The sequence below is a fragment of the Acomys russatus genome, chromosome 5, assembly GCF_903995435.1.
Source record: "Acomys russatus chromosome 5, mAcoRus1.1, whole genome shotgun sequence".
In the NCBI taxonomy this organism is placed as follows: Eukaryota; Metazoa; Chordata; class Mammalia; order Rodentia; family Muridae; genus Acomys; species Acomys russatus.
The window spans coordinates 42552136-42565213 of NC_067141.1; the positions used below are offsets into that span (position 1 = coordinate 42552136).

The following is a 13078-nucleotide window of genomic DNA, read 5'->3' on the forward strand; positions in this document are numbered from 1 at the left end:
CATGAGGCATTGATAGGGCATTTACACACCTCATGTTATCATTTCTTCATCTGTAGGTAAATTATAAAAATGGTTCCTCTGCTGCCCCCTCTCTAGAAATAGTCATGATGATGCTAATTGTAATTTGTGAAGGTGCCCTGTAATGGAATAGCTTTGCAGGGGTGAAGTAAATGAACCATGGACTAGAACCCCAAATCCAACTCTTTCCAGAGAATACTCTTGTATATTTATCATATAAAGGGACCTGAAAAAATACTCAATGATAAGATGTTTTGTATATTTAACCTACATATTAAACTTGAAAATATACTCAGCGTATAACTAAAGCTCTTCATTGTCCTGGAAAAACAAACAAACAAAAAACTTGGCTTACGTAGATAATTATAAAATTACCAGCAGTGTGAAATCCGGAAAGAACTGCTAGCAAATTCTAATGCTCACTTAACACATTTTAAATTTATATTACTTACCTTTAGAAGACAACTTAGCCAGAATTTTAAGAGGTGATTGTATTTTTTCTCAAATTTTTGCCTCTAGCCAAACCAATTTAACCAGACACACAACAAATTAAAAATCCATAATCAGAAGCAAAGGTACATTTGCATGCTATCTGAGACAAGGATGTCATGTTTGGCAGATTTTCTGACATATCTAATTATTAAACTCCTTTATATTCCGTGTTGTACCTCAATAAGTTGCAAGTTTATTACCTGGAGTTTTTGTAGCCTTGGAGAATTTCTTTAAAAAGTGTCCTTTTAATGTTCTCTTTGCTTTTTAAGCCAAGAACCACCAAGGTCAGTAATACAACTGATTGCCACATTGGATGTAGTTAGCAACTCAGCACATTTGTCAGTTATCTCTGGGGCAAGCCAAATATGACTTCATACTGTAAACTCAAAAAAAATAAAATAAAATAAAATCCCAACAGTGGCCCTAACGTGAGGTTTGCTGAACTTCTATGACTGGGTTAGAGAAGATATAACTAGAGGATGTGAGAGAAAAAGGTTGGAGGTGAAGAAACCCACCTACATCTGTTAGTTATACAGAACAGAGCCAATGCTTGCTGGACCTGGACCACACAGATTCTGGGAAAACTGCCAAGGCAGCAGTGAGGGTCATCTCCATCAGTGATGCAGTTTCGGTGAAGGTAATAGTGAGTTAGGACTTGGGCGTGTTCTCTTTGAAGTTCCTTTGAGATATTTCCAGGAAGATGGCAATCAGGCCATTCTAGTGGTCCCACCACCATGGGAAGGGGGACAATGAGGAAAAGAAGGCTCATGTCCTGCTGGTCTCCACAATTTAATGCCCAAGCAGAAGAAAAATGAGCCAGCAAAGGGAATATATGAATGGTTGAGATACAGAACTGAACAGTGAGTTATGAAAGCTGGGGAAAGGTTGTGCCAAATGCTACTGACAGACTCAGGATGGCAGGGACCTGGAACTGTTAGACATCACTGCAATACTGATCTAAACTGTTTTAGTGGTGTAACCAAAAGATAAGCATATTCCCAGAGGAAAAAGCAGCAAAGAAAAGAGAAGAGCAAGGAGAGACGGGTCATTCATGGGAGTCACGCTGTGAGGTATTAAAGCAGCATAGATGGTCCTGATGTTTCAGACAACAGGGAGAAGAGGTGGGTGAGTCTATTGGAGTTGCCATGTGAGAAATTAAAGCAATATACAGTATTGATGCTTCAGGGAATAAAAAAAAAAAAAATGATAGGGTAGTCCAATGGGAATCACACTGTGATAGACTCTTCCTCAAGATAAAATGGATTTGAGTTTCATCACATATTGTTGATAGAAAGGGATTTAAGGAATGATAATTCTGAAAAAATAATCTTAGAAAGGTGATGAGGTGGTAAAGAGTCCAAAGCTCAGGAGAAGGAAAAAAATAAAAATAAAGCCACCTGTACACATGTAAGTGCAGAAGAGGGGAAGAATCTACACTCAGCAGGTTGTGTCAATATGTTAAAAGGGCTTTAACATAGAAGTTTATCATTATCAGTTACTATACTTACAGTTTTGTACTGCTTACTACAAACCACCAGATTTCTAGGGACTTGCATAAAAACTATTTAATTCTCCACAGGGTGCTCAGAAACAATTAGCACTCATTATGGCCATTTTATTGATGGTAAACCTAATCGCTACGAGATTAAGTCAACTTAACAATGAAATCAACAAAGATTGGTCATCGGTTAGAGCACTGGATGCTCTTCCAGAGGACAAGGATTTCAATCCCAGCACCTACACAGCACCTCACAACTGTCTACAACTCCAGTCTCTGGGGATCTGCTGCCCTCTTCTAGCCCCCAAGGCACTGTACACACATGGTATACATACATGTAGGCAAAAATCTCATACACATAAAATAGAAATAACATAATCTCAAAACTTCTTTCAAAAAGAGAGTTTAAGCCAACTTCTAGGTGTCCCATGACCAGGGAAGGATGTGGCTGGGATTTCAACCAGTGCCACCAATTCTGTCTCCTTACCTGCCCAGCAATATTGTGTTTCTATCATAACAGCTATTACTGATTTGAGTACATGGTTCTCTAAGGGTTGTGAGAGTACAGAGTTATGGTGGGGTTCTGTACCATAATCCCATTGTGAGTGGTGAATAGAATAAGTTGAAATGCATTTAATATCCCTATCCCAATAGACATCATAGTTTAGGCCAGTGAACTCTGCTTTACTGGCTTCACACTGCTAAGGATACTGACATTGGCCTACAGTTGAGCCTGTGTTGAAGTCAAATACTGAATAGTTCATATAATCCTGGCCACAGTGCACTGTAGAGTACTAAGCCAATCACTTACCTTTCTAACTGTATGCATGCCTGATGCTATGTTTTTCTGCCATTACAAAGCATCACAATAGAAAATCACTAACCCAGAAAAAGAGAAAACTTAGTAGTTTCTGCTGAATGTGTATTCTTTTTTGTACCATCGTAAAGTTGAAAATTTTGAAGATGAACCACCACATATGGGGTATTGTATCTTAATAAGGTGATTTTAATACTAGCCTCAATTTATATATGGTGACACAGAAAATATATAATGAATAGGGCCACCCTAATGAACTAGCAAGAAAAGAAATCAGATCATCTACCAAAAGGGAATAGATTCCAGTGAGAGTATGGAGAGACTGCAGGATGCCCATCACCACCCAATGGAACACACATCAAAACTGATCCCAAGCATAGGACAGGAATTCCAGGCAACACTGAGGACTCATGCCTAGAGGCAGAGGTATCAACAGCCATGGAATTATGACCCAAGTCCAGAGAAGAAGGTATATTTAAAGAAAGGCAAAAATAATACAAGATCATTTTACCTATGAATGCATAAAAATGACCTGAAAACTTAATGGCTTAAGTAGCAGTGGCTGGTTTCTCTGTTACTGAGGGGAGGCGGGGGATGGAGGAGGAGTTTGGAAATGGCTGACCTGGAAAGTTCTGGCTACAGGTCTCGAGATGTGATGGTCACACGGCAGCTGGGCAGCACAGTGGTCTGAGTCTGCCATGCCTTCTTCACAGCTCACTTGCTAGGCTGTTGCTATTTGTCATTCCTGGTCACATGGATCTCTTCATAGAGCTGTGAGATCATCTTTCCCAACAGCAAACCAGCTTCTTCCAGAGGAAAAGATCTGACAGAAGGAAAGCTAAGGGAAATTCCTTTTATGGTTAGAAACTACCAGTTTTCCCTTTATCCCTCAGAAGTGAGCTGTTGCACCCAACCTAGACTAAAAGAAGGGTTTCAAAGACCTTCAGAGTGCTGTTTAAATCCACCCCTATTGGGGCTGTGGTGACTGCCAGAGAAGTGAACCCCTTTTCAGAGCCTTTTCCCCCACTGCTAGTAGTTGGTTGCCCTCAGGATGGGCCAAAGGGAGGTGAGTCCACGAAATGAGGGCCACAGAACTCTCTGTGTGACACCTAGCGAGGGCCACCCTTTCAAAGAGTTGCAGAAAGATGAAATTGATGCACCCGTGGCTTTCCGTGTGGATCCCACAGCTCAGGGATCTGAGCGCTCTTTGAAAGTGGGACCTTGGGATAACCGGCTTCTTGTGTGGACTGCAGAGCCAAGGGGTAGCACCTGGGTTTCAGGGTCACTTGCTTTATACCTAAACTTAACAACTGCACTGACTGAATATGAAATGTTCAACCGCTGCCCGCTCGCTGGCTGATGCCTTTCTGATTGTGAAGGGAATGCAAAGCCTTTCTTTTTCTCATCTCAGTCTCTTGGTCCTTATGCTCCTTTATCTCTGACACAAAGGTTGCTTCCCACTTCACAGGAGTAGCCCATTTCCCCAGCAGACACGGATATGCCAGATGCTTGGAGAGTAGAGAGTCTCGGACACACCTTTTGTTCTCTCTCCAAAATGGAACCCCATCTGGCTCCCTGCTAATGTCTTTCCTGACCTCCATATAACCATTCCAGATGATTCTGCTGGAAGCAATGTGCTCAGCTGTCTGAAGGATCCCAAAGCCAGATGAGGCATTTAACAAAAACGCCCAGCACCAAAGCCAGCCAGTGTCCTCTATAAATTTAAAATGAGATCTTTCTCTGTTTTCCTCCCTAATATGCAGTGACTTATGAAGAAACTTCAAATCTACACATGGCCGGTAGAACACACTTGGCCAAGACACCTCACATCTCACAGCCTCACCATTCCTTGGATAAAATAAGCACGAAACATTAGTCCATGTGGGATCTTGCCCTCGCCATGCACAGCATGCTACATGTGCTCAATGAATGTTCATGTTCTTCTGGTCTAAATTAAACTATGTTTCTATTGGGAGAAGAAGATGAGCTTTCAAGTCACATGTCCCCTACTCTACTGCATGCCTGAGGGCATGTTGATACACAAGCCACTATGGATTTAGAACTGCAGATGGCCTCTGATTGATGGCATAGAAACCTAATTTAGCTCAACTCAATTCTGTTAGGAAAAGAATCTCAGGTGACCAAATTGCCATTGCACTGTTCAAAGCACTAGAAGAAAAGGTGTGACTTTACTTTTGTAGCCAACACTCATTTTAGGCAGTTGTTCCAATGGACTTGGTTTAGGAAGTGTGCTTTTAATACAGTGTGTGCAGACTCAGGTTAGAGGTAGGAAGCTTCCTGGAAAAGTCCTGGACTTTACGGATAAGAAAGCTTTGCGTATCTTGAACATTTATTGGTAGACATTATTTTTCCATATGATCACGCATGTCCTCAGGCCAGCATAGTGCCATCATGGGCTGCCTTTCATCAAGAAACTTATGAATTAATGAGAAGTGAACTCAAGTATCTGCCCAAGGTTACAAGGCAGGAGCTATAGAATCTAAACTAGAGTTTCTATATGCTGATTGAGACCATGGAATGTCTGAAATACTTAGAAAAACTTCAGCAGCTTACACCAACCTATAAATGGCTGACTTAGGCCCATGCACAGATTACCAACACAGCAGTCTATGACCAGCCCATAGGATACTTCCTGCTAGTGCCTTGTATAAACTTTCCTTGCAAAATCCCCACGCCACAGAGGTGATCTCTTTCAGAGCTAAGGTATATAGCGACGTGGTCCAGTATTCTGTCAAACATTCAGTGCAATATTAAATGGTATGTGATGGGTTAATGAGCAGATATGTTCTCACTTACACTTGAAAGACAAGAAGAAAACTTGATTACTTATATACACTGTAGCCAGTGATGGCCACAAAGCAGAAAGGCTATAAGTCCACTTCTAAGTAAATGTACTTAGCCATCATGAAAACTGACCAAAGGCCTTTCAGGCACGATTCAACATTGTTCTGCCCAGGTTATGATCTCAAGAATGAAACCCAGAAAATGACTTGAGTGTCTACCTTCTCAGTTCTTCCAAGGAGGAGTATGTGACCGCTACTCTTCTGTTTTTTTAGAAGAGAAAGTGAAACACCTTACCCCATGGAGGCCATGAAGTTTTATGACTAAATGTTCTCCCAAAGTCCCTACTTCAAAGCATGGACAGCCACGTAGTGTACCATGAGAACATTACCTTCATAATCACCAACACACACTTCCAAAGACAGCCATGTCCCGCTCAATGAGTTCTTAGCAATAAAAATGGCTGTGCTGCCTCCAAAACCTGCTGGAAGGAGAAGTTAATTTGTATTCCTGTAATTTAATAAGAGGTATTTGTTCAATTTGGAAAATACACAAGAAATCTTTGTATATATGCAGACTGTAATTCAAATAGAAAAACACTGCAGACATATTTGTAAAAAAGAATATCAAGTGGATTTGGTAGGCAAGTTAGACCAAATATGTTTCTCTGAAGGGTGGAAATTACTTCCAAAGTTTCAGTTAATCAGCAAATAGTTCCAAGCCATCATCTTTAGATGCCTGGAGGAATATGACAAATCAAGCATACTTTGTATATTTTGCCAACAAATGGTTGAATTTTCCCCCTCTTTTTACACTGATCTAAATATTTATGTAAAACAAAAGTGAGTGGTTTATCCTATATTGTGTTTTAATGGCTGGTTTACAACTTGAACCATATAGCTGGTAAGACAGAGTAGTGCTGGATGAGAAATGAATATTTTAGAATACTTGCTAGGAGCTGGGCACAGTGCCTGGTACTTTGCACACATAATCAATACCAGTTCCCCAGAGGTCAGTAGTTTCATCATTTCCTTTTTACAAATTAAGAGACTCGAGCTCCAACAGCGGTAGACAGACCTTCAACTCTTAACTTGATTTATGTTGTTGGGGATGTTCCAGGACGCTGTAAAGCTTCCTCCAAAGAGGACAGAAAAACTAGGGAATTCTATTCATCTCTCATATTTATATTAGCAGACAACCCCTCTGCCCAAATATGGCAACCTATAACTTGTTACACATAAGAGAAAAAAGAAGGGGCATTCGGATAATCTAGAAATCAAAATCTGAGAGTTTTTCCATGGCCAGTTCAGCTGTACAACATCCTGAAAGCACAGTCAAGCTATATTTCACAAGAGAGGGTTGTCACACATCTAGCGATTGAAGCACCAGTTGGTTTAGTATTCAATACTGGAGAAAAGTGATGTGAAAGTCACAGGTAGGTAGCGTAATTGCCACTTATTTTTTGATGCGGTACTCAGCTGAGTTCACACTGATTTTCATTTCTTTCTTTCTTTTTTTTTTTTTTTTTTTTTTTCTTCTCCATTTAAAATTTTTACTCTTACTAATAGTCTTTCAGTAGATTCAGAAACTAAAGTGGGGTGGGGAGGAAAAGAGGGAGGGCGATAGACACTGAACCAGTACAAATAAGTAGGGTCTGTTGTTATATATTGTTTAATCCCCAAAACTCCAGTCTCCACTGCCCATCACAGGGCTGCTGTGCCCTACCGGCCCCGTTACCACCAAGTCCTCAGGACCAGCCACTGAAAATCAGCACAGTAGCTAAAGCATTGTCCTCTACCCACTGCACAGTGCAGAGGCACTTTCAGAACAGGAGAAAGTCTTTTTGCTGAGAAAAGCATGAATATGTATTAGTGTACACTCCGTGATAAGATGAATGTTTTATGATCAACTATGAGTGGCACCAAATGGGAACTTCAACCACAAGCCACCCACTCTTCTCATGCTAGGGAGTGCAGGATGGATTTTGCAATACAGGCCTCTCCATTCTGGAAGAATCCCATTCAATCTCTGGACAAGGCAGCAATTGACCACTGCCCATGAGGTTATTAGAGGCAATAATCAAAGTTTTCAGGTTTCAAGGTCAACATGGAGCAGTTAATATGAAACTCTCCATTAGCATTATATTAATGCCATATATAAAAACCAGAACACATATAACAGGACTGAAAACCATTTCAAAAGCTCAGACTCATATGCATATTTTAAATTTAAATCAGATCAGTTCACTAACAGTTCTGAAAAGAAGGAATCCATTGCCTTCTCAGGTTTGAACAAAAGCATGCCTGTCTTGGGTTGGCTTATTCATTCAGTTTATTGAGTACATTTCATCTTCCAGGCACATTGGACTGTGGGTTTTGAATCAGGATCAAGGTCTAAAAAATGACTTACATGAGCTCTTCACTATTGAAATCTGCCCTCTCTAAATCACTCCGTAATGCCTATAACGCACAACTCAATCTTACTCCACGATTGTATGATGAGTTATTGCAGTCTGGAAGAAGCAAACGCATCTCATTTGTGTAATTAATGGAGGCACCATACAAAGGCACAGAAATAGGAACCCAGTAGCATCTATTTCTGTCCTGCCAATTTTGGTGATTTCGTGCAGGAGTAGCCATGCTGAGGCTGTGCAACAGGGAAGCCACTGAATGGCCTCTCTCCATCATCTCCAGTTGAAACTCCAACCTAGATATTTTAGCAATACTTTGGCAATATATTGTATGTCTGATTCAGTCTGAGCAGTATGGGAAAAAAATAAGCTCTGAGTTTTGAATCAGGCTTGGATGCAAGTTCTGATTATTTGCTAAACTTTTAGATAACTCATCTACCTACTTCTTTACTTTACCATCTACAAAATAAACATAGCATGCGATGTAGGGTTATAACATGGAATGCAGATTCTATATAAAAATCAACTAGCCTGTAATAGATACAGCTTTTGATAGAAAAAAAAAAGATAGTACTAAACTTGCTCTATTTTATAGAATGTGAATCATCATGAAATTAAAGTAAAAATAGGAGAGAGAGAGAGAGAGAGAGAGGGAGGGAGAGAGAGAGAGAACACAATAGAGATATAGAGATGACAATTTTGGGCCTGATTCATTTTCATCACATGAGACTGTTATTTTATATTCAAGCTATTTTATAATAAGGAGTCTATTAGGGATGGTATTGATTTTAAATAACAGAGCTCCAGGTTGCTAAGTGAGATTGAAAAAAAAAAAAAAAAAAAAAAACTACCCTTTCCCCAACTCTTGGTACTGACCCCCATTCTTCAGAAGAGTGACTTCTACAGTCCCTAGTAAACCGTGGATGTGACAGAAGGAAAGAAAGAAATCCCTTAGTCAAACTTAAAAAATTATGTTTGTCTCAGTAACAAAATATTAATTTTTATTCAGACATTCATCAGTACATAGCTCTTTAGTACGTACAATGAAGGTGTAAGCTGCAGATTTGGGGTTTTTAAAAAATGCTTCTTTAAGCATAGCCTTGTTTTGATTTGGATTTTACCATTAATCTTGCTTCTACTCAAAGTAAAACTCCAGGAAGAGGGTGTCCACTGCACTTCACTGTACCTTCTTTCAAGCTGTCTCATCCTCTGCCTCACATCTCGTTTTCTCCTCTCTGACTTGGCTTCCTCTTGCTGCCTGTAGGTAGTCCGGCCATACCAGACCATGTCCAACCCCATGAGCAAGCTCACCGTTCTCAATAGCATGCATTCCCACTTCATTCTGGCTGACAATGGGACCACAGGAAAATATGGAGCAGAGGTGAAACTCCGCAGACAACTGGAAAAGCACATTTCACTCCAGAAGATAAACACAAGTAAGTAAGCCTTTGACTAGCTTGCCTCCTGGAAAATAATGCTAAATGATTACGCGTGTCCTGTGCAGCAATGATATGAAAACTCAAGAAAGCTGTGGGCACCAGCCATCGTTCCTTCTGGGCCAGTGAGTAGAGCGAGAGGAAATGACCCAGGGGAACCCAAGTGGAAGCGCGGGAACACTAACACAATTAATGGGCTCAAGCTTTCTTCACACATACAAAACTCAGCCCCATGTGGGGTTTAGGAATGCAAATAAGCTTTCTCTCAAACTTTGCCTGCTTCCTTTCACTGTACCCCAGAGAAGTAAGGCACCCCAGAGAAATGGCTGCTATTTATTAAGCCTCTTTTTTTGTGTCTATAAAAAGCAAAACAAATCAAGCTTTGATCTTAGCACAGAGGGGTCTCAAAGGAGTTGAATGTTTTCTAAACTAAAGCATCCCAGGCAGGCATCTTGCACCAACTCTATCATTGCGTGTACGTATGTATGTATGTGTGTATGTATGTATGGTCTCTAGCTATGTGTGCATTTTGATGTGCGAGTGCTTATGTGTGCCATGTGTTACTTATCTGATGCCTCTAATCCCTTCTTTAAAGGACTCCGGAGCTCTGTACTGAAGTTGTCATATAAAAATTTGTCTGTAAAAGAAAAGATGCTCCTCTCATCATCTACTAAGGGTCTTCTCAGAATAGAATTCTTTTGTTTTCACAGTGACATGTGAGGCTTTCATGACCTGCAAGTTCAGACTGTAAATGCATATATATGTATATATATATGCATCTTTATATATATCATATATTATATATATAACAGAATCTTGCATATAACATTAAAATTCCAAAGCCTGTAATTTCAATAAAAACTAGATTCTTTTTAGCTACATTTCAAAAGCTCGGCACCATGTGGTTCATCTTCTCCAAATCCCACCTCTCTGCTCTGTCTTTATCCCAAATGGATCTTCCTGACTACAGCCACCTTCTTCATAGAGCTATCAGGCCCTTCTGGCCTCAACTTCCACTTCCTATCTTTCCCTCACTAGTTGTCCCTATGGCTGCTGATTTAGCCAAGCTTCATACTTTCATCCTATTCTGAATGAAATCTGGAATAAAATATTTGCCTCAAGTCTGAAATTAAAAAAAATATGTTAGGAAACTCTTTTCTTGAATCTATACAGCTGTTGCCCAAGAGGAGCATTGGAGGGAAAGGCAAAGTAAAAATACCGCCCCTCCCCCCCCAAAAAAAACTGATCTAGAGTCTGGCAGAGAGAAAGCATTATCATCAGTCAGGTGGTAAGCTCTGCTGAAAATACTAGCACTTCCCTTTGTGTCAGTATTTGAGAGAATGAATGGGAGATGTTATATAATTAGCACTATTTTAAGTTATTTTAGGCTATAGCATTACTTTTTTTTTCCCCCTTACTGTTGGGTTAAACATGAGAGTTTAATAAGAAGAAATGAGTTAGAAACTGAAAGACAGGAGAGCAAGGACATAAGAAATAATTTAAGGTTAAGTTTAGTACAGGACAATGAGAAATGCTCTCTAGAATAGCAAAGCCCATCACCGTGCAGGCCCTGGTGTCTCCTGAACCAGCTATTCAGTAATTTATAAAGCAGAGCTAGATGTGTGGTTGGATGAGTTAGGTACCCAGATGAGGCTATGCAAGCTGGAGTTAGACCAGCAAAGGCTGTAAGTTGAGCCTTATGCTTGACAGCTGCCTGCACTATAGGGTGCCTTTTGTTCCTTCCAGAGAGGACACATTTGGTATATCATTTATGTCCCTTGAAGGATGCCTTTCTTCAAAGGTTTTTAAAGTGCTGACTATACAACTGGCCTTCCAGGAAAGGACGGAAGAACAGGTGGGGCAGGCAGGAAGGCTCCTGAACAACCACCTCATCATGCCAGTGAGCAGCAGAGCCCAGCTACCTGAAGAGTGAAGGGCAACCATGACAGATGGTTAGGGACACTAGAGGAGACCCAAAGAGGTAGTCATTGGGGGGTGATAACGCATCAGGAACCCATCAGATCTTATTTCTGGAGACACTGGGCCATTGCTTTACAATCAGAGAAGACAACGGTTTGGGTCCATACTCACAAGTGGGAACCCAAGCAAAGGATACGGATATAGAGGAGAAGCGTGAACCCAAGTACCGAGGGGCTTATTTTGCTGATGGATTTTTGAGGCATCATAGAAGCCTACAAGCTCCCACTCTACTAGTATGAGCGGGTGCAGGAAGTGGATTAGAGAAGCCCAATAGACCCCAAAAGTCAGGGAAGCTAAGAAGAGAGATGTCTGTAAGCTTCAGTAAATATCATGAGCTAATTTATGTGCCTCGAAGGATGTCTTTCTACAATGATTTTTAAAGTGCTGAATATACAACTCGCCTTTCAGGAAAGGAAGGAAGGAGCGAGGGGCAGGCGGGAGGACTCCAGCCTACTGTTCTGGCCTTAAACTCGCTGACGTTTACCAGGCACTATCTCTGGATTCCCTTTGTCTATAAAAACCTGAGATCAGAAGTCACTAGATGAGCGAGCAATTTCTAAGTGATAAGATAGACTTCACTTCTTACTGTGTTCAGACTCAACAGAGCAAGAAAGCAATGAATTCCTTGGGTTTGAGGGGTGACCCCTGCTCCCTGAGAAATTTCCATTCACTTTACAGCATGGAAAACTGCCCATGAAACCACAGAAACCTCCAGAGCTGAGCTGGGAAGGGGCACAGAGCAGACCTACCTGGTCATAGCCTGAATCAGCGTAAGAACACTGACATTGAAGGCAACCCCACTCCCTGTTTGAAACAGAAATGCCACTTTTTTATCTGAGCACACCTTTCCCTTCATACCACAATTAAAAATTAGGGATTGGTCCTTTCGATAATTAATTTTCATTCTACAAGTTCATCTTGAAAATCCCATTTATGTTTTCACTTCCTGCTTCAAAAATGGAAATTACAAAGAACTCAGTTGCCTGAGAGTTAAACATTCTGCCATAGCAGCCCTGCCCACCAGCTCTTATACCCACAATGGTTCTAGGGAATATCAGGACACACTCAGCACTCTCCTCGCTGAAACACCAGGCCTCATCAATCAGGGGAGACAGGTTCAAGGCAGTAACCTGTTTACTTACACAAATGGCATCAACTTGTGGAGACTATGTCTGTTAAACATAAAGTGTATCCTGCTCAGGAGACCTATGAGCCCTTTCTCATCAACAAGCCAATTATTAGTAACATACACACTGAGTGTCTTTACATTAATGTGCACCCTGACATCCATTATCTCATCCACATCCCTCTCTACCAGTCAGCAGAAAGGCACACTGTCAGGGATGGTGAGGGCTCTGTTTATAAAACAGAATTCTTTTAGACATGAGAAATTGCCTGCTTTAGAATCTGCAGTTTTTCAAACTGCAACTTTAACCTACTAGAGACAATGCTAGTTATTCCTTTAGTAAATAAATATCCACTGAAGTCTTAGTATATACTTACTATTGATAAGATCTGAAAATCAGAAACAATGCCTTGAGCTTAAGCCAAAGACAAAGACGGTAATAGGAAAATATGTGAATTTGCTTTATCTGATAGTAATGATTGCTATTAAGAAAAACAAA

At 40.7% G+C, this 13078-nt stretch overlaps 1 protein-coding gene across 12 annotated transcripts in view; it reads left to right on the forward strand.

The window, feature by feature from the left end:
* Nucleotides 1–13078, forward strand: part of Trpm3 (transient receptor potential cation channel subfamily M member 3) — a 903922-nt gene that overhangs the window by 672090 nt on the left and 218754 nt on the right. For all 12 annotated transcript variants that reach the window (XR_007830652.1, XM_051146249.1, XM_051146245.1 and 9 more), the window contains exon 6: nucleotides 9302–9473. Coding sequence is in view for 11 of the 12 variants with exons in the window: in XM_051146249.1 (XP_051002206.1) it covers nucleotides 9302–9473 (172 nt within the window). In the remaining variant the exon portion in view is untranslated. The remainder of the gene's footprint in view (nucleotides 1–9301; nucleotides 9474–13078) is intronic.